The sequence below is a fragment of the Podarcis pityusensis genome (assembly GCF_964106645.2).
Source record: "Podarcis pityusensis genome assembly, chromosome: 2".
NCBI classification, from domain to species: Eukaryota; Metazoa; Chordata; class Lepidosauria; order Squamata; family Lacertidae; genus Podarcis; species Podarcis pityusensis.
Window position 1 is genome coordinate 44,444,939 of NC_138029.1, and position 22,649 is coordinate 44,467,587.

General features: G+C 42.9%; 1 protein-coding gene across 14 annotated transcripts in view; it reads left to right on the top strand.

Annotated features, from left to right (window-relative positions):
• Positions 1–22,649, top strand: part of CACNA1A (calcium voltage-gated channel subunit alpha1 A) — a 258,043-nt gene that overhangs the window by 37,001 nt on the left and 198,393 nt on the right. For all 14 annotated transcript variants that reach the window (XM_080996998.1, XM_080996997.1, XM_080996993.1 and 11 more), the window contains exon 3: positions 22,172–22,464. In XM_080996998.1, the coding sequence (XP_080853124.1) occupies positions 22,172–22,464 (293 nt within the window). The remainder of the gene's footprint in view (positions 1–22,171; positions 22,465–22,649) is intronic.

The window sequence follows — 22,649 nt, forward strand, 5'->3', positions numbered from 1 at the left end:
CTCATTCACCCCCTTTGGAGGAATCATTCTGGAGTTCCTTACACTCTTTGTTCTTTCTCTAAGAAATTTGGTATTAACAGAAAACTTGGCCCCATCTTTGTTCATCCTTCACTCCAGGTCATCTATGAACAAGTTTAAAAACACAGGTCCTGGTCCTTGGGGGACACCATTCACTTCTCCTTCATCAAAATTATCCATTTCCTTCCCAGTCTCTGCTTCCTGTTTTTTAACCAACTGCTGAGCCATAAGATGCCCTGTCCTTTTATCCCATGATTGCTAAGTTTACTCAAGAGTCTTTGGTGAGGAATTTTATCTAACACTTTGGAATGGATTGGCTCCCTGTCATTAGCACACATGGTGGCAAAGATACTTTGATTGCCAAGTAAGGTGTGAAGAGGTCCACACTTAATGCAATCCTTGACATGTTTAGTCAGAAGTAAGTATCTCTGTGTTCAGTGAGGCTCTTCCCAAATAAGTGTGCACAGAACTGCAGTCTTAAGACTGACTTTCCTTTCCACAGAGACCACTGGGAAAGCAAGAAGTGGCTTTATCCTAACATAATCATTATTTCAAGTCACTGCATTTTGAGAGTGCATCCAGGTGGCAGCCAGCCATGCTCTTGGATCAGTGCTTGTTCAGTAAACTGGAAGTGCAGGAAGAGGGGGAGAAAATAGGTATATTGAAAAAGCAAGTATGCTTTATGGTTTCAAAGCACAGTTCTTGCCACATAGCATCTACTGGTTCCACAACAGATACTGCCGGTGCTGTGAACAAGCATGGGCCGGCATGAAATTATGCCTTAGGTGCACACTTGCTGTAGCTATACATTAAATACACATCTGTGAGAGGTCCAGAGGGCACCAACATGAGACAGGCCTTTTCTGGAGCGGCTTCCCACTTATGGGATGCTCTCCCCAGGGAGGCTCGCCTGGCACCTTCGTTACATATCTTTAGGCACCAGGCAAAAATATTCCTCTTCTCCCAAGCCTTTGGCTAATTAAACAATCTAAACTGTGTGTTTGTGTGGGAGGGGTGTTATTGTTACTGTTTGTTATTATTGTATGACTTGTGGGATGGCACCCCAATCTCTGAGAGGTGTGAGATTCTAGGAGTTCCAGGCACTTACTCAGGGTTTGGTTTTTGGAATGAGGCACATCAAAGACTGTGGTGTCTTTCTGAGATATGGTTTATTTACGCATACATACAACCTGGGCCTACGATGGAGGGGTTCACAGCAATAACACCCCAAGAGGGTCTTGCTTCTCCCATAGTCACAGACTTGGATTCCAGCAGCAATGAGACATAGCTTTGTCTCTCAGCTGCCCAGCCTGCAGCCTGGCAGCTTCTAGCTTCTAGACCACATAACTCAACTCTTGACTCTGGCCTTTGTCTTCCTAACTGTCAGATAGTTGAGGGGAGGCACCCATTTGCCCTCTGGCACAGAACCACTTCTTTTGTTACCTTAATACTTAATACTTTTGTTACCCATACTTAGGCCATTACCTTGCCAGGAAGCTAATCTGGCTATTCCAGGAATTTGAATCCTTGCTTAGATTTAAAACTTGCTGGATCCAGGAATTAGAAGGGTCTTGGCATATAACATCCCACCCTAAAAGAAAATTTTAAAAAATCTCATAATTGTATTTTTGTGTTTTTTTCCTGTTGTAAACAACCCTGTGATCTTTGGATGAAGGGAGGTATAGAAATTTAATTTCTATAGGTCACAGGTTTGATCCCCGTATGGGTCCATATGCTTGCAATGCAGGGGGTTGGATTAGATGACCCACAGGGTCACTTCCAACTCTATGATTCTAAGTGCTGAGTTAGGATGGCTATGTTGGCCAAAAGTTCCACTGAAAAACAGACAGAAGGTATCGGCATGGTCAGTCACTGAGCATTCTCGGGGGCCATTTTGTGAATGTCTGTTGTAGGGGATAGAAAACTTGTAGGGGAGGAATTGAAAATCCCGAAAGACAGCTTGACTGACAGGCTGGAACACTGAACAGCAACACTCAACGCTGCAATTATTTGTTGCTGGTCTCTTTTCCTATTGCTCAGTTCCAAACAAGCCCACAGCCAAATGTCTTTTTACTTCAAAGGTATGTTCTTGGGGCAGCCCACTTTATGTTTCTTCCATCTCTGATTTGTTCTCTAAAAAACAACAACTTCATAGCACAAAATAATCGCCGAAATTAATTAGTGGGCTTTTGGATTAGTGTATATCCTATACAAGCTATTTCCAGAGTTAAGTCCACATAGAAACAAGGCAAACAATATGTGAAAGACCAAAAAGGCCAATAACATTATATTGCTCTTTAAAATGCATTAGCTAATTAGTGCTCATTAAAAAGGAAGAGCAAGAAATATTGGGAACAGAGAGTTTGATTAGGGGGAAGGATTACAGCTTCGCAAAAAAACATTTATTTGGTTTCCAAGCTTGGTTACATTATGAGTAAGCTTATTGTGTTGAGATGAATATTCAGATACAAATATGTTACAAATGAATTTTTCAGGTTTTAAAACATAAACTTTCGCCCTAATTCTGCATAAGCAGATTTGGATAGGCAATGGTTTGGCCCTGGGCACTTCCTTAGTCAATCACTCCATTTCCCCCTCCTGCACTTTTTTTTGATGTTCCTTATGAAGCCCTATGAGTCACTGATTAATTTGTGGCATGTGGTGAAGAAGAGTTGATGATCAGCCAGTATATACACATCTGAACAGCTATTTAAAGAAAACGTTAACACTTGTTATACATTGTCAAAGTTGCCAGTGTGAGTTTTTCTGTTTGTGGATAAATACATACTTGAACCCATCTACCTGGTAATTCTTTTCAGATATGGCTAATAAAGTAATTTAGGCATGGTTCTCACTGTCACCAAGTTGGAGGTCGGTCACATGTCTAGCCTGGCTGAAAGAAATGAAATCATTTCACTTACCTGCTAATGGGGGGAGTGGAAGAGGAGGAAACTGTTAACAAGGCAGGTTTAGTGTTTATTCTGCACTAGCAGAGATCACCAGGAGGAGAGGCTGCTGCCTTGATGTTTTCTATGACATGCATGGATAGAAGTGCCATTTTCCACCTAGTTGTAGGGGAAAGAACTTGAGCTTTGCTGGTTCAGCAGATCATTTCCCTTTCATCTGGCAACAGATGCAGCCCAGTCTTCTGCCTGTTCACAACTGGCTTTTTCGGGAGGTAGCTCTTAATATAGTCAGTTATCTCAGAGTGAGTGGATAATTTATTTATACTGAACCTTTGTTATGCCTTTCATTTGATTTTGTATTCCAAATTACAGTCCATTGCCTGTAAAATGTTCACAGGGACAGCAAAGAAATTTATTTACCAAGATCAACCACTGTTAACAGCACAGTCTTAATAATAAGTGTGTTCCCCCCTTTCTTTATTAGTTTTATTTTAATGAAACAGCATTAGCAAACAGTAGTTGTTTTTAAAAACTGCTTTAGCAAATCTGTATACACAAGACTAACTGTGAGGAAGCCTAAAGACATTATGCATAATATTTCATATCAAAAAGCTATAGCATTAAAAGTTCTGTTCTTGCAAATCAGAGCCCTGAAACTTGTTTCGCTTTTGTCTGATATAAAAAGAATATTTCTGAGCAGGTGCAGTGCACTTAATAAAAAACAGAGGTCCAAGCTCTAGTTTACTTGGGATCAACACCCACTGATTTGGAAGCTCAGAAACTCTCTTAGTTCTGGGAGGGGAATGTGTGGCCCCCAGGCTAATTTCATGTGGCCCTCAGCATCATCCATCTGTCTGGATGCTGAGGGTCCAGCACTTGCTCACCTGGGAATCTTTCCACTTCCACTTTGTGTGTTTGTGTGCATGTGTTTGAGAGAGAAAGAGGGAGGTGGAGAAGGGATAGAGTACCCACACAGAAAAAAGGAATGTAGTGCTGCAAATTCCAATAACATAAGAAAAGCTCTACTGAATCAGACCAAAGCCTCATCTAGTCCTGCAACGTGTTCTTACAGTGGACAACTAAATGCTGCTGAGAAGCCTGAAAGCAGAACCTAAACAAAACAGCATTCTCTTCACTGGTGATTCCGGAAAACTGGTTTATAGACACACAATGCCTCTGACAGTGGAGGTAGAGCACTGAGACCCAGTATGGTGCAGTGTTGGACTTTGACCTTGGGAGACCAGGGGGTTGTAGCTAAAATAGCACTCCTTGGGCAAGCAGAACAACTTCTGCTTTTGCAGTGGGGCTTTCTCTCTCCTCTGTTCTGGTGGTTCCCTCAATCCTCCAAAGCAGATCTGACAATGTGTGCAGGGGGAAGAGGGAGGGAGTTCTGTTGTTCTATTATTTAGTTGAATACTGTCCATAAATAAATCAACCGCCTTATCCTCCATGAATTTGTCCAATAGTCTTTTAAAGCCATCCAAGTTGGGAGCCCTCTCTATCTCTTTTGGAAGCTAATTATATAGTTTAACTATGTGCCATGAGGGACGCGGGTGGCGCTGTGGGTTAAACCACAGAGCCTAGGACTTGCCAATCAGAAGGTTGGCGGTTCGAATCCCCACAACAGGGTGAGCTCCCGTTGCTCGGTCCCTGCTCCTGCCAATCTAGCAGTTCGAAAGCACGTCAAAGTGCAAGTAGATAAATAGGTACTGCTGTGGCAGGAAGGTGAACAGTGTTTCCGTGCGCTCTGGTTTCCGTCACAATGTTCTGTTGCGCTAGAAGCAGTTTAGTCATGCTGGCCACATGACCCAGAAAGCTGTCTGTGGACAAACACAGGCTCCCTCAGCCTGAAAGCAAGATGAGCGCCGCAACCCCATAGTCGCCTTTGACTGGACTTAACCGTCCAAGGGTCCTTTACCTTTACCATGAGAAGAAGAATTTCCTTTTATTTGCTCTGAATCTTCCAACATTCTGCTTCCTTGGATGACCCCAATGGTTGTACCTGCCATCAGCTTACTCTTCACATGAGTCAATAACCTTTCATAGGAAAGCAGCTCAACGAATTATGCTGTAAGAGATATCTAATCAGGATCTCCCAGGGTAGTCCTAAAATAGAATTGAAACAGTAGACTACCACGGTTATTGGAGGAGGGGCACTGGACAATGGAGCATTTAACCCTTTTCTTCCTTGCTGTTTTCTTGACGGTAGCTCCTGTGGGTTATAGAGGTTGACCTTAAAGGAGGTCTGTACAAATTGCTTGAAGGTATTCTATCAGTGGCTTTTGGCCATGACAGCTCAGTGGAAATTCCTTGTTCAGAGGCAGCTGCTGGGGAAGAGTTCTTGCCTTTATGTCCCCCATCTGGGCATCTGGTTTATTGATATGAGAAACAGGATACTGAACTAGATGGATCTTTGGCCTTATCCAACTGGGTTGCCCTTGCATACTTACTGAATTATGCAACCCAAGATAAACCTCTTAACCCTGGCCAATGATGCCTGAGATGTGTGTTTTCAAGACCCACTCTATTCCTGTAATTGTAATTTGTTTTAATTGTTTTTAATACTGAATTTTAAATTGTTGCAACCCACTGCAGGATCTGCTGGTGAAGGGTGGGTGGTAATAATAATAATAATAATGTTGTACAGTACTTCCAGAGGAAGTGACTTACATTCATTTTAAATTGCTTGTGAAACACCTTGAACTCAGGAAGAAGTGGGGTAAAAATATTTTAAATAAATAAAACTATCCATCTAGTAATAAATAAAAATTACAAATCATTCAGTGCCTTGACAGTGGGCAGGACCAGAAACTTCAGAAACGGATATTTAATCTCTGGGCCAATTCTGCAAACACTTGATCTCTCTGGTCCGCTTTTCCCAAGTACAAGGATTAATAGGATAGATTGCTACAGAGAAACACTTGCATGTTAATTTTTGAAACTGGGTCAGAGCATATAAAATTAATTGTAGGCACAAAAAGGAAACTGCCAGGCTGCGTTTGGTCTAAAATTTGGAATAGGGCTGCAATATTCAGCATACTTACTTAGAAGCAAACCCCATTTAAAGCAGTGAGGTGTCCAAATAAACATATTTTGGATTAGAATGTCAGCTTCAAATCCCATAACAGCTGGGGTCTAAAGGGCTCAGTGGGGAACTCTATATGTGCAAGTGGGAAATTAAGAGCAACCACTTTGAAAGTCGCCCCTTGCAACCTGACAAATCACTCCCCAAATCTGAGGAACTTTGAGAGAGACCTCAAAAGTAGTACACACAAGAAACTGCAGTAGAAGAAAGAGATGATAGAGATAGAATTAGATTTTTATTATTATGCTTTTGGATATGCTGCAAGCCACTCAGAGTGGCTGGGGAAACCCAGCCAGATGGATGGGGTATGATGATGATGATGATTAATAATAGACAGAAAGAAGGGATTATGTATGGAAGAGCCTGTATGTGCCTCAGGGACTATCTGGGTACTGGCCATGGTCTCAGTGAATTCCTGCCCCCTAAATAAATACAGGCCATGCTGCTTAAACTGCTTATTAGTTTTTGCAGAGAATGAGACCCCCCTCCCCCACCTTGAAATTACATTTATTAGAAATACCAGAAACTGCTGCTTCTTTTTTTTCTTTCAAAGTGCTGCCTTTCAGGGCAGTGAGACATTTCACAACTGAGGGAAATGAGACTGTCTTTCTTTTTTAAGGGATCACTATTCCTCTGGAGGAAAGGCCTGTCTCCTGTACAGCTGCTTTCTTTAAAAGACTTTTCAGAAGATAAACACACAAGACAGTTGCATTGCACAGAAAGACTTCTTCATTTTGTGATGTTTTCCTTGACAGTTGACTTAGCAAACTCTTGGCTGTGGGAGAGATTTTTGTCCCACGGAGCTTGGTAGCTACCATTCTTCCTGCTTCTTTCCACTTTGCCAATATAACCTCTCTTTCCCTCAAGTAACTAAACAAAGTGGGCACTGCTGTTTTCCAATGTATTATGGCAGTTTAGCATGGGCAGAGCTCTCCTCTCCATAGAGGGCTTCTGTGGGCTGGAATCTGTCGAGGGTCCATGACAATACTAAGGAAGCGCTTAAAATGTTCTCCCAGACAGCAAAAAAAGTGGAGGTGAGGTCTTAAGGGAGAAACAGAAGCTATAAGTCAGTCATGTCCAACAGGTAGATTGTGATCTACCGGTAGATCACTGGATGTCTGTGGTAGATCACTGGCTCCACTCAAAGAACCTGAACAACTGTGGCTCCCCTAAAAAAAGCTCCTTCCTAAAAAAAGCTTAACAACTTTGACCTGAACCCCCCAAAAGGGGGTAGATGACTGCCAGTTTTTAACTCTGTGAGTAGATCTCAGTCTCTTGGGAGTTGGCCACCCCTGCTATAAGTGATTCTCATTTGAGCAAACTACTTGGCAAAAGGAGTGAGTGAAAGAGGGCAGAGTGAAAGGCTATTTGCATTATTGAGCCTGCAATCCTGTACCCATTTGTCTGAAAGTTAGCTTCCTTGAACTAAATGAGATTTATTTTTCAGTACAGAAGATTACACTATGAACAACAGGAGACGCCATTTAATATTCTGCCTCTAAAGCAACAAGCTGACTATATTGCAATGGCAAAAAGGCTCTGAGTCTGTGCAACTGTTCTGCAATCTGTATATGCATGCAAGATGCTATTTGAAACCTCACTGCATGGTGCCAAAGATGAAGGGGTTTAATTTCACAGAGATGTGTACATTGACCTTGGAATTCAGATTTGAAGTTTTCCAGTGACCTTTCTCTACAAGCACTCAGTTATGTGGGGCAAAGTTTGCCTAGTGTGGCATTAGAGCAGTTAAGCTAATGGTGGCCAGAGGATCAATGACTACCCTGTCAATGTAAGCATGTTGGAGCAGATCATGGTATCAGGGAAAGGAAAGGAGACACAATCAGCAGGCAGAAGATGGAATGTGGTCCATACCTGTTGCTTACATATCATATAATTTCACAAAGCCAGAGTGATTAAATTTCCTAAGTCTAATGCTGCAGTTTCTATCTCCTCTGTAAGGGGGGGAAAAGTCTGTCTTATCCTTACAGTCAGCTTAATCTGACTATATGACACTTCTGAACTGCCTATAACCTACAATCTTTTTTAAGAAACAGTCTAGGAAGGTTAATCTGAAATCCTCAGATGTTCAAAGTATTTTAAAATTGAATTAAATTATTTTATAAAGCTCTTTCAATAACGTCTGTTGGAACGACTACATTGAGGGCTCCTAAAGAAACAGGTATCTTCTCTACATTGGGAAATGACCCGTCCATACTTGTTATTAGAAGGAACCCAGGAGCCTCAATATGTAGCCCATATCTGCATTGCTGGCTCTGTCATGGAAGAAGGAAATGGTTGTGTCTTAGTATGTTACCATGTGGCCCCTCTCCATAATGCTTTTATTGTACAGAAGCTATGCCTGATCAGCATCCTATCCTGCCTGCAGTGTAGGTGGATATGAGCTAAGTGCAGACCATTCAACATGCATGCAAGTCAGAGCCATTGAGGGTAAATCTGTCACAGGGCCATTATAAGAGCCAATTGTGTTGGCTCCCGCTAACCTAGGCCAGAAGGACCATGGCTTTGTTCCAGTGCAGAGCAGGGGGGAATCTGCCTATTCTGCTTGCTCAAAGTCCAACTGTACTCCCAGGGTGCTGCAGAAAGAATATGTCCCATCATGCCTCCCCTGTTGGGTGCTGTGGCCAGCATAAAACAGCTTCCCCAATAAATAAATAATGGACTATGGCATGCATTTATATTTTGCTTTCCTTTGTAGCTTTGTTATCTTCCCTGGCCCACTGCAAGGAAAGGGCCAAGGGCAATGATCTCAGAAATCACCGAGAGTGCTGCTTATTTCCTCACTTCTGGAGTCTTTCAGCTAGGTACTTTAGACCGGTTCTTAAGACGCTGGTGCCTTAAGGACTATATTTAGGCAGCCTCAGATCTGCTGGCATGGGACAAAAGCATTACCCTCAAACAAAGGAACCTGGTGACGTCAAGGCTGGTGGGAATGAAAAGGGAGAATAGAAAATAGGTTAGGGACTCAAACAAGACAGCCCATTATGCCTTGTGTGCAGAGCGCTGGCTCTCTCAGCTGCAGCAGTCCTAGATATTTAGGATTTTTATAGGGTATTTAAATGACTAGACAGCAGCTTCCATCCTTTCAATACAAGTTTGGGCCTTGTTTTATCCTCAGACCCACATGCACACAGGAACTGCCAGAACAGGGAAAACCAAGGAACCCATCCAGTCCAGTGTCCTGCTTTTGACAATGTCCAGAAATAAATAAAGACAGATTAAGAGTATAAGACAGAGGGGTGTGTGTGTGTGTGTGTGTGTGTGTGTGTGGATGGCTGTGGAGTGCTCCACTCTTTTCATAGACTCACAGCTTGCTGCAGGCCAGGCATTTAGAATCCTCAGATTGTTGTGATATATATACCTTGAAAAGTGATTTCATCAAATCATGGAATTGTAGAGTTGGAAGGGACCACGAGGATTATCTAGCCCAACCCCTTGCAATGCAGGAATCTTTCACCCAATGAGGGACTTGTGATGCTTTACCCTCATTTTTAAAGGTGTGTGCTTTCCAAAGCCTAAATCCCAGAGCCCCAGGCTTTGGTCAGAAGGAGCATGAGGCTGCCACCCTGCTGAAGTTAAGCAAGGCTAGGAGTTGGTCAGTGCTTGGATGCATGCTGCTTTGGGATCCACAATGGGGGGGGGGGAGAGAGAGACAATATAAGTGTAAATAAATCCAAACCATTGCAATTACATAAACTTAGCTTCTTCCCAATATTGGGAAATTTTGGAACAAGATGGAGATAGACTGAAACTGCAGAGTTTTGAGAAACTAAAAAATAAAGTGCGAGACTGGCTTCATTATTATCAGATAATGGAGGCATATAATTTGGACAAGAAAATTGGCTTCCAGGTGGAAAAATCAAAATTAGAAACAGAACTGTTAGAACCCAAAACTAAGAATTTGTCAAGAATGTATAACTTGCTGTTGAAATGGAATACTCAGGATGAAACGGTGAAATCTGCTATGATTAAATGGGCACAAGATGTTGGACATAATATTATGTTTGCTGACTGGGAACAGTTATGGACCACAGGTATGAAGTTTACGGCATGTAATGTCCTAAGAGAGAATATTATGAAAATGATATACAGGTGGTACATGACCCCAGTCAAGCTTGCAAAAATCTATCATTTGCCCGACAATAAATGCTGGAAATGTAAAGAAACTGAAGGTACATTCTTTCACCTTTGGTGGACGTGCCCAAGGATTAAGGCCTTCTGGGAAATGATATATAATGAACTGAAAAAGGTATTTAAACATACCTCCTTGAAGAAACCAGAGGCCTTTCTCCTAGGCATAGTCGGCCAATTGGTGCCAAAGAAGGACAGAACTTTTTTTATGTATGCCACAACAGCAGCAAGAATACTCATTGCAAAGTATTGGAAGACACAAGATCTACCCACTCTGGAAGAATGGCAGATGAAGGTGATAGACTATATGGAACTGGCAGAAATGACTGGCAGAATCCGAGACCAGGGAGAAGAGTCGGTGGAAGAAGATTGGAAGAAATTCAAAGATTATCTACAGAAATATTGTAAAATTAATGAATGTTAGAATGATGTTGGATAGTAATTAAGTGGTTTCCAGCTGTAATGCTTTAAGGGAATATGAAAAAAGGGTTATAAATAGGTAAAAATTTAATATTATTACTTTTAAAGGATTTGCTGAACCAACAGATTGAAGTGGAATACAAAAAAGGGAGGTATGAGGAGGTCCGGGAAATAAGTCAAAGGAAAATAAGTAATGGAAAATCTGTGTGTTTTAAACTATTTTTATTTTGTATTTTTGTCATTTTTTTTTTCATTTTTATTGTAACATTTTTAAAAAATCTGAATAAATATCTTATATAAAAAAAATAAACTTAGCTTCTTTTTCTCTAATTCCCCAAGTTACTTAAGCACTATTGCTTTTTCTTCTTAAGGGCTCAATAGTTGTTGAGTTACAGGAATATAGGAATATTATGTACTGCAGGAGTGTTATTAAATGATGGCCAGGGGGCGGGGCTGGGTTTTATGCACTAGACCCTGGATCTCCTGCTGCTCTCCCCTATTTTCTTTTAACTTTGTTTACAGGGTATGTTGCAAAGCACAGTACTGGTGAAGCCCAGCTACCTGCCATCTTAATTTGCAAAAGGACCAATCCCCATAGTAAGCTCTCATAGAAGGAGCCAGAGTTTGTTTTTCTCCTTGTCTGAAAGTCAGCCCATATTTGCATCTATACATATAAATCAGCATTAGGAAATGTTATGCAAATTTGTGTCATGGGCCTGTGTCACGAGTCCTTTAAATATCTAGCAATGCCCCTGATATTATCTTCTGTGTTGCTGCCAATCTTTTACCTACAATTGAAAGCTGGTCCTTGCGCTCTTGATTTAAGCAACTGGGGGAGGCTGAGCCACAACTAACCATCCTGCACATTCATGCATGCATAGCTCAGAAACTTAAGCACTTTCCGATGAAAAAATAATGCTAGAAATGTGCCTATGGGTGGCATTCAGTGAAGCTTTACTTAGAGTAGACTGACTGAAATTAATGAACATGATTACGCTAGATTCATTAATTTCCGTAGATCTACTCTTACCAGGGGCAGGCTCTGGTAATATGGTGCTCTGAGTGAGGACAAAATTTGGCTCTCCCTCCCAAATATTTCTTACTTTGATGTCCTCTTCCCTTTCAGCTTCCTTTCTGCACTTCCTCAGCTCTGCACCCTGTGCAGGGGAACTGCCCATAACACCCTAAATCTGGCATTAATGCTAACTAAAACTTAGTTGGATACCACCAGATGTGTCTTCCTTTACAGACTGCCTGGAAACTCCATCTTCCCTGTTACTGATTGCCCCAGCTAACAGCTTGTGTCTGAGCACTATTCAGCATGCAGGTGATTCCCTGAAATATCATACACATCCATGCGTGTCTCAAAGAGTACCACTCCTGATTTCTCCCTTCTTTGAACTTTCTTCAGTGTTAAGATCCTCAAAGGAAAAAAAAATCCTCTGCAGCATCTGCCCATGAAGTGAGCCTACAAGACCAGAGTAAACATTCATTTGTTTCCGCATCCAGCTTCCCATCGTGGCCAGTCAATAGGAAGCCCAGTAGCAGGGCATGAAATAGCCTTTCTGAGAGAGGTCCATCAGAGCACCACTTTCTTTAAAGACAAATTAAAACCCTTCTGTTCAAGAGGGTCATTAGATGTGTCTGCGGGAAGATGCCGTTATCTATCTATCTATCATCTATCTATCTATCTATCTATTATCTATCTATTATCTATCATACAGTTTGTATGTATTTTTTATGCATGTTAGCTAATACTCTTAGCATCCTAATTGCTGCTATGTTTTTCCTACTGGATAAAGCAAAGCCAGATAGAAGTTATACAGTTGGTCAGGGATGGAGAACCTCCAAGCTGCTGACCAGATTAGCTCTTACATGGGGGTCATACATGGCATCAGGTGTGAGGCAGGTAAAGATACAGCTGCAAAGGAAAATCAGGAGCCTTTAAGTGTGCTCCCAATTGTTCCTTGGCAAGCAAGGCTTGCTGTCAGTGCTGATCAGCAAGCTCTGCTGGAAACTGCTGCACTATAGAATTCCCAGTTGACAGCAGATCCCTGCCCAGTCAGATCACCTGTGCTTACAGCTGGACAAGATGGGCCTTTGGTGGGTTCCAGCAAGGCTCTTTTTATATTCTCAGAAAATGGCTAAGGGCACCATCATTGTTGCAGAGCATGTTCAGTTGAGCATACCTAGTGACCAAAAAAGGAAGGTAGGATGGCACATTAAATTGTGGATCACCTCTATCCCTCATGACTTTTGAACACATTTTTCTCCCCCCCCCCCCCATAATTAAAAAAGGCTTTGATTAAAAGTTGATAGGTGCACTGCTACACAAGCCCCGTCTGTTCCAAGGGGCATTAATTGGCTATTCGTACTCCAAGGACTCAAGTTACTTCCAAATGATTTTTTTTTAAATCCCAAATTTATTTTGTCTTTAGTACTACATGTTGCTACTGATCCAGTGCCATTAGTGCAGTATCCCCATCACTAGGTGATGCTAGTGGAGTTGGCCACCACCATTCTATTCATATAATTACACTGCCGGGCAAGCTACACACAACAAACCAACACACAAAAGGAAGCTTTAGTAGCATTTGGAAAAAGAAAAGAAAAGCAGCCTTGAGAGGGTTCGTGTGCATCCAGAAAATTACAGGAATGAAATGTAGCAAGTGCGGGGGATGTGGAACAGAAAGATGCCTGGTCGTGAAAATGTTAACTATGTGCACACACCATTTGCTTCTATGCTCAACACACTTACATACCCCTCCAATGTGGCTTTTCATTAAAAATGTGTGTGTGCATACACGTACACCATTGGGACTTTCTGACATGTTGGCACGCAGAGTGCTGTTACATTATATGCCAACTTGTGGGTCTGCCTTTGAAGACCATTTGGAAGCTCCAGCTGGTGCAGAAAGTTGCTGCTTAGTTCTTGATAGAGCCCAGGAACAGAGAGTATATTAAATCAGCATTTGCTGATCAGCACTGACTTCTGATTAGCTTCTGATTAGTTTTATGCTGTGAAATGCCCTGAGATCTACAGATGAAGGGCGGTATATAATCCTCCTCCTCCTCCTCCTCCTCCTGATTCAAGATGCAGGTGATCACCTATCAAGTCTAAATAGTCTGGGTGCAGTGTCCTTAGGGTTTAACCTCCCATACAAAGCTACCTGCACATGAAGATCTACAAATGATGCTTTTATTGTATACTGTAGTAATAGTAATAATAATAATAATAATAATAATAATAATAATAATAATACCCAGCCCATCTGGTTGGGTTTCCCCAGTCACTCTGGGTGGTTTCCTTCTATTTGAAATGAAATATCCTCTCAGATCCAGAGCAGGACCTTTTCACTGGTGATGCTGCAGCTAAGGAGTAGCCTCCTCAGGAATGCTCACTGGGCCATATTTTGATTCACTTTCTCATAGCCATTAAAAACTTGTTTATTTAATTAAGCATTTAATTAGCTGTGTTACCTTCTGATTTTATGGCCTCTGATTTTATGTCTCCTTCACTATTGCAAAATAAAGCAATCAAAATTAGTACAATATCAAAATATTTGAGCTGCCATGGTGGTTTTTGCAGCCATTAAGAAATACATACAGGGCTGGCTTTACATTACATAGGAGGGTATAACCATCAAGGTTTTTAAAAACTAAAGCATGAGACTCTTAATTTTAGGGTTGTGGGTTTGAGCCCCACGTTGGGCAAAAATATTCCTGCGTTGCAGGGGAGGTGACTAGATGATGCTTGGGGTCCCTTCTCACTCTTATTTTGTGACTCTATTATTCTACCTGGAATGCAGAAGAGGAAGCAGTTCAGATGAGTGGGTGGCAGTCATGCTTGCCTCTCTGAACTTTTTTAAAACTAGTGCTGTATATGTGTGCTCCTGCATTGCACCAGGAGAGTGCAGATGTTTCATTTAAAATTTATATTTATTCCCATTTATTATTTTGTGAAATATCAGTGTTGTTTTTAAAGTCACTCCTCTGTTGCGCAGTATTTTATTTTATTTATTTTATTTTCGGGTAGTGCGTATGAGACACTTAAGTGGCTAAGGGTAGGGGCAGGGTGATTTTTCTTTGTGGAATTCTGAGATTCTATCACAGTGTGGGGAAAGGAAATAGCCTGATTTCACCATCAGTTATGTTTGCTACCCAAATCAAGAGAACAAAACCAGTCATTAGCCTGGATAATGTTTGTGTCCTTCCTCCTCCTCGAATAAAAATCCCCAGGTTGGAAGGAGCTAAAGAGTACTCCTTGTTCGGGATAAAGAATGAGAGTGGGAGGAAAACCAGCCGTGGCTTGGGTGAAGTGAAGGGAGAAATGTATGATGGGAGGGAGCCTTCCAGGCAGCCTAATTTGATGGAGATAAAAGGAGGGCCTGGCTCAGCAGGCCACTCCATCCCCCAAGAAAGGGAAGAGCCATAGCTCAGATGCTTTTTTGCATCTGGGATATGCCAGAACTCAGTTCCAGCACCTCTTAGGTGGGTGCCATTGCCATGATAAGAGAACAAGGAAGGCATTCTACAAAAACAGCACTTATTGTAGTGTATATGCTGTGCATGTAGAATGTCAAATCCTTGACACTGGCCTTCATATGGTAGGATGTGACATGTTGGTTTGCCAAAATGATGGCTTTCCCGCTTTGCTTCAAGGAAGGAGCAGAAGGTTAAAAGGGGTGGGGGGATGATATACATTGGCAGACCACCCAATAGAGCTTACACACTCACAAACTGTATGTACAGGCTCTGTACACACAACTGCAGGTCTTGCCTAGTCACATATGTATTTGCAGCATGCGTTTTGTTCCTCCTCGGAGCAGTGCTCGTTCCTGCTTCCTTACATGCTAGTCCCTATCTCTCAAATTGCTACCCTTTCTTCACCCACCCTTTATAGAGAACTCAGATAATGTTGTGACATTTTTTAGTCCAGTGTTTCAGACCTGATTTGTGGCCAAAAAAAGAAACTGCTATAAAATACAGTTGCAGCACCAGCTTGTCCAGAGTGAGCAGGCAAAGTGGTTTGAGGCTTGCGGGGCGGGTGCTCCTTTGCCTTTTATCATCATCATCATCATCATCATCATCATCATCATTCTGTTTAGAGGTCCTGCCCAGTTTTTGTTTTTCCTGTTGATACATTTAGAGGTGAGGGGAAATGAATATTTACACCTGGATTTTCCCGCTGGGCCTTTCACAAATCACAGACTTGATCTGAAGCAATTAGGTGACATACAACACTTTTCTCCTTGCTGTTAAAAGCTGCAGATCAAGCAGCATAGCAGCATAGGCTGGTTAAGGAAGTTGGCAATCTTCCATACAGTAGGCAGAACTGAGCTATCAGCAGTTTGCAGTAGCGAAAGGGAAGGGCTGACCAAGTGAAGCCTTGTGAAAGAATGGGAATGCTAAAAGTACACAAGAGCACTGTTATTTTTTTATCCTTTGGTGTATATGCCACTGAGGTTCAATTCTGGCTAGCAGTGTTCAATGCAACAGTTTTTTTTAAAATTATTATTAAGATGACCTGAAATATTCCTTCGTGCCACTTAGCTTTGAAAGCTTTCAATCCCACCTCCAATTGCAACCCTTGACAAGCAAAGGGCTAGCTAGATGGGGGGTGGGGGAGGTGAGGGAGGGAGAGAGAGAGAAAGTATGAAGTGTATATTACTGGATTGTGCATCTGAGGCTATTGCTGCTAACAGCATGGCTGAGGCTGAAGCAGGGTCTCTGCCCTCCAGTGCAGACACCAAGACAGAAATACCATTGTGACAGGCAGCTCTATCCACCCCTTTGCAGAATGCTGTTATTTTACAGTGATCTCTAAGAAACAGAGCAAAATAATGGCATCACTGAGTCTATCACACACACATAGTGCACAGTCTATCATCTTCCTACTCTGCTGCCTTTATCTTATCTTTCAAGAAGGAGCTAGGGTACACAGTTGGGTTTCCCCTATACAGTGGTACCTTGGGTTACATACGCTTCAGGTTACATAAGATTCAGGTTACAGACTCCGCTAACCCAGAAATAGTGCTTCAGGTTAAGAACTTTGCTTCAGGATGAGAACAGAAATTGTGCTCCGGCGGCATGGCGGCAGTGGGAAGCCCCATTAGCTAAAGTGGTTCTTCAGGTTAAGAACAGTTTCAGGTTAAGAACGGACCTCCAGAACGAATTAAGTTCTTAACCCGAGGTACCACTGTAGTCACTATAGCAGGACTGCTGTAGGATACTGCCCTCAAATATTCCAATAAAAGCTGCCATTGTGCACAGTTTCTTTATTTTTGTCCTCCATTATTAGAAGCAAAACACAGCAGTGTAGTCCCAGGTAATTCAGGGGAATTTACTCGTGGTAAACCATGCTTAGGATTGCGGCCAAAATTGAACTGTTTGTCTCTAGGGTAATGCTATAACATGAACTATATGGGGCTGCCACAGAAGGCTGTTCCTCAGCTGTATAGGGTTCAGAAAGTGGCAGCCAGAGTGATCTCTGGAGGTAATTGCAGGGTATGTATAACATATGTTCAGTTTTCAATGGTTACCTCTTTGATTCCAACCTAGAATCAAAGTGCTGGTGTTTATCTTTAGAGACCTGTACAGTTTGGAGCCAGATTTTTTGCCCCATAGGTGTATTCTCCCATATATAACTCCCAGTTTTTAAAGCACTTGTTCAGGAAATTTGCTAACAGCTCCACCCTCTATTCAGCTGGTGGCTGGGGTGGGCCATCTTGTTTTGCCACCCACTCACCCCGCTGGGGTACGTGTTGCTTCTGTCATGTGGCTACCACTGGAAGCATGCTGTGTGTGGTGTCTTTTCCACGCTCTTTCCTTAATCTTTCCTTAATCATAGTCGGCATCATGCTGTGCTACCACTATAGAAATGTGCCATATGACGAAGAGAAATTACATAGTGAGAGATGTGTTGATGTTACAGTGGTGGAGAAGACAGACGCCAAACAGAGTCTGTTTTGAAAGGGAGCAGTATGATAAAGGCAATGTGACAGAATTATCCACCGCCTGGATGCCACTAAACAATGCAGTTTTATACATACCTGTTCAGAAGTTCCATTGTTTTCAGTGGATAAAGCATGGCTAGGAGCATCAGGCCTAGGGGCCAAATCCAGCCCTCCAGGCCTCTTCCTCTTGGGCCTCTCTCCAGGCCACACACTCTCCCCTGCCACAACCCTCGCTGGCCCTGCCTCACATCCTCCTTGGGTGTTTTTGCTTGGCTGGAATGTGCCCTTGAACTCACTTGATCACTCTTGCTTTCCTGGATGGAGAGCAGATAGATGTTTGTTTGTGTGTAAGTTTTACATAAATTGCTCCGCCTACTTTTGCCTCTGGCCCCGCCCCACCACTGGCATATGGCCCCGAGAAGGTTTCCCAGAAGGGAATGTGGCCATTGAATTGAAGGTTCCCTACCTCTGGGAAAGAGGATTGCTGGCTAAATTGCTCCCCCTGAAATCTGAGTGTCACGCTGCTTGGATTAAAAGGGCTTATTGGCTGGGAACGTTTCCCACACAATCACACACCTACAAAATAAATGTTTGCGGCAGCGTAGAAGAGATCCCCAGCAATCAAAGAAAGATGCTGCTCACGAATACTGGTTTGTCACATGGAGGCAGTTTCTGCAAGATTAATTCAGTGTTGTATCCTTTATTGGGCGTACATTTCATGTGAAGTAGCCGTAAATCTTGTAATTCTCAAACCAGTGGAATGAGTCCAGATTTAAACCAGGGTAGATAAACCCAGAACCTAGAGCTACAGTGAAAAGGTTTATTTATGCTATAAAAACTTAATGTAATGGTCCTACTGGATCAGGTAGAAGACCCGTCTAGTCCAGCATCCTGTTTTCACAGTGGCCAATACAATCCTTGCGAGAATCCGCAAGCAGGACATGAGTGCCGTAGCATTCTCCCCACTTGTGATTCCCAGGACTTGGCATTCAGAAACATGCGGCCTCTGAAGGTGGACATCGCTATAGACAGGACATATATATGTCCTAACAACCATAGATAGCCTTATCCTTGTCTAATCCTCCTTTAAAGTCATCCAAGTTATGTATTGTGGGAGCTTATTCTAAAGGTTAACTATGCACTGTGTGAAGAAGTAATTTATTTTGTCTATCATTCATCTTCTAACATGTTCAGTGCTATTGGAGAGGGAGAAAAAGTACCAAATTTCTCTACACCATGTGTAATTTTATAAATTTCAGTCACATACCCTGCAGTGTTTCTCCAGTGAAAATAGGGACATCATATTCCATCCCCTCCAATATTTTCCAGCGAAAATAGGGGCATCCTATTTCCCTTACTTGCTTTTCTTTTCTAAACTAAAACTCCCCAAATGTTTAAACCTTTCCTCAAATGCTCCTCCCTCTTGAACATTTTGGTTTCCCTTCTCTGAAACTTTTCCAGCTTTACAATATTGCTTTTTAGGTGAAGCAACTAGAACCACACACAGCATTTCAAGTGTGGTTGCAGCATAGATTTTAAAAATGGCATTATGATATTGACATTAAAAAAATTCTCAAACCCTTTCCTAATGATCCCTGACTTGGAATTTGCCACACACTGGGTCAACATTTCCACTGAGCCTATCCACTATAACCCCAAGGTCAGTCACCAGCAGCTCAGACTGTATTAGCATAATCATTAAATTAGATTTTTTTTTTGTCCAATGTATATCACTTTATACTGGCTTACATTTAGTTGCATTTGCCATTTTACTGCCTAGTCACCAAGTTTGGAGAGATCCTTTTGGAACCCTTCACAATCCCTTTTGTTTTAACCAATCTTTTTTTTTCTAAAAAAAATGTTCAACGGTACTCTCATTTTGATTCAAGAAAATCACCATTTTATAGTTCAAATCGGGGGAAATAAATACAGTAAATGGACAAAAGTACAAAGATTCACAAAATGTTTAGGGGTATGCGTACCCCTGCGTGCCCCCAGAAAAAAAGCACTGGTTTAACTACCTTGAACAATTTTGTATCATCGGCAAAAATTATGAGCACACTGCTGACCCCCAACTCCAGATTGTTTATGAACAAGTTAAAAAGCACAGGTCCACTTTCTACATGCCTTCTTTGGAAGAACTGTCCGTTTATTCCTACTCCTTACTTCCTATTCCTTAACCAATTGCTGATCCATAAGAGCAGTGCTATTTTTCTAGAAAAACAGGTGCTGGAACTCACCATGAACGCCTCCCTTGTTCTCCTATAGTGGCAGTGGTGCCAACCTGAGAGGTGCCAGTTTCGGTGAGTTCCAGCTGAAAAAAACGCTCTGCATTAGAGGATTCCTCTTAACCCGTAACTGCTTGGATAAGGGACTTTTTCAAAAGCATTTTGGAAATCTTAAATACACAAGGTTGACTGGATTACCTCTATATGCTTGCTGATACTCTCATTAGCTGAACTGAGCTCCCAGTCCAACCCACTGGAATTCACTCCTATTTGTATATTGGTGTAGCAAACACAATACTGGAGCTACTAGAACTATTTTAACAAGTGGGGTATCAGTTTGGCTGACTTGCTCAGATATCTCAGCTTTATGTCCATGACACATGCACTTTACAGTTCTGTGCCACACACATGCAACCATCTGCACATTTCGACTTTGCAGATGGCACACTGACTTGTGTATGCACATTTACACTTGCATGCCTTACTAACACTCACTCCAGCAGTATCGCATTTCTTACATTGCACGGCGGTTCTAACATTGCCCCCACTTCCACCCCAGGACTTGGTAGTTGCCAACTGCATTCACTATAAAATGTGTAAAGTAAGGGAAGCCCATTCTGACCTGATTTTTATACCAAATGAGGGCATGAAGGCGGGGTAGAGATATTCATGTTCCTGCTTTCCAGTAGAAAGATCTAAGTCTACATCAGAGAATTGACATCAGTCTAATCTGCCAGGGTGTGGGCTGCTGAGAGATGCCATTTGTATACAGGTTTTTCCTACCCCATCAAGCTGCGCGTGTGTGTGTGTGTCCTTCTCTCCCTGTAGAAACCCAACTGGGTTTGGTTGGGCTGTAGCCCCTGCTATTGGTTCTAGGCCATCATGTGCCAAGCCTGACCGAGGCTTTGGGATGCTCTGTGCTTGCATTAAATCGATCCACTGCTGCACATTAGAGCTCAACCTGCCAGTGAATCAGACCTTTTCTTTCTTTTTTTTCCATTTTCTCTCCCTGCCTGCCTGCCTGCCTCCCTCCCTCCCTCCCTCCCTCCCTAACACCAGTCTTATTTTAGCTTACCCAAGAGGAGGAGGAGGCGGTGGAGGAGAGGAGGAGGAATACAGGGCAGGAAAAAATACTAGACATTGCAGCAACCAGGGAACCCTTATGAGTAGATGGTGGATGGCAACTACTTCTCTTGTCTCTCTCATTTTTGGATTTTACAGGATGTCATTGCTGCATTCAACTCCAAGCTGAGGCAAAACCGACACACACGCTCTCTTTTTCTGTGTCTCTCTCTCACACACACACTCATACACGCAATCACACGGGAAAAAGGCAGGAAGAGAGACCGCTGGATAGCAAGAAGGGGGGGAGCACAGCCTTCAGCTTCAGAAGCTTAAAGAGAGCCCAAACCGTTTCGCCTTCAGATCTTGGACAGTGCTGAAGATAACAGGATGAAGCTCCTGTGAAAAGAAACCTTTGGAGGGGGGGTTCCTTTTGATTTTAGGGTGTCTTTGGGGGCTTTTTTGTGTGTGGGGGGGTATTTTTCTGCTTTTTAAAAAAGAAATATCTTTTTCCTCCCCATCACCAATGCAGTACTTTATTTCTCTATCAGTGAGATGGGAGGGCATGTACTGATTTCATAAATCTAACAGAAAAAAATATATATATGCTTTTTTTTCTTTGCGAGTGCAAACATTTGCCAAGCTGTCCGGCACAGAGGAAGCCTGCATTTTCTCCCATCAAATTGCATTGCAAATACCTAGACAGTGAGCCTAATTTTGATGGCATCTTTTTTATTTTTATTTTTATTTCAATTTCCTTTCCCTCTGGGCTTGAGAAGAGAGGCAGGAGCAAGGAACTGGTGCATTTGATTTCTTTAATTGCATTTTTTCCCTCCCTCAGTGGGGAGGAGGTGCTGCTGTCGCTACATTTAATTGTCATTTCCCCCTCCTCTCCCTCCCAGTGGCAATGCATTTTTTATTCTTTAAATTGAAATATTTTTAACTGATGGTGCATTGATTCTTTTTCTTTTTCATTGTAATTAATTTTAGGGGCATTTTGGTGCATTGGTCTTCCCCCCCCCTCCACCAATTGCAACCCACAATTTTGGGGTGATTTTTTCCCCTTTCTTTTTCTGGGGTGTGGCTCCCACCCCGACAATTGCAACCTTTTGGGCAGAGGGTGGGGAATTTGTACATCGCTTCCCTCCCCCCCTGCAACGGGAGGCGAGAGTGACAATGTCCAGGATCTCTGCTGCTTTTCCCGACCGCTCTCCAGCTTGAGTGCCCCTCCCTCTGCTGCAAGCTTCCCTAGCAGCATCCTACAGCAGCCGATGGGATGTGATGAGCTTCTTCTTTTCTCCGGCAGCATCCTCAGCGGCGTAACCCCCGGCCCTTTGCTCTTTACAGGATGGCTCGGTTTGGAGACGAGGTGCCAGCCCGCTATGGGGCAGGAGGTGCAGGGGGAGCTGGCTCCGGAACGGCAGGCGGCGGAGGTGGCCGGGGTGCCGGGGGCGTCCGGCAAGGTGGTCCCCCGGGGGCCCAGAGGATATACAAACAGTCAATGGCCCAGCGAGCCCGCACCATGGCACTCTACAACCCCATCCCCGTCCGGCAGAGCTGCCTGACTGTCAACCGCTCCCTCTTCCTCTTCAGTGAGGACAACGTGGTGAGGAAATACGCCAAAAAGATCACCGAATGGCCATATCCTTTCTGTGGGGGGGGGGGGGCTTCCAGCAACCTAGGCCGCAGTGAACATCTCAAACTTAAGGGGGAAAGAGCAGTGGCAAAGCCTGTGTCCCACTTTGGCTCCTGCCTGCATGCCTGGCCCACCCTGTCTCTATGCATGAAGCCCACCTGCACATCCCCCAACCCAGCGACTGCATAC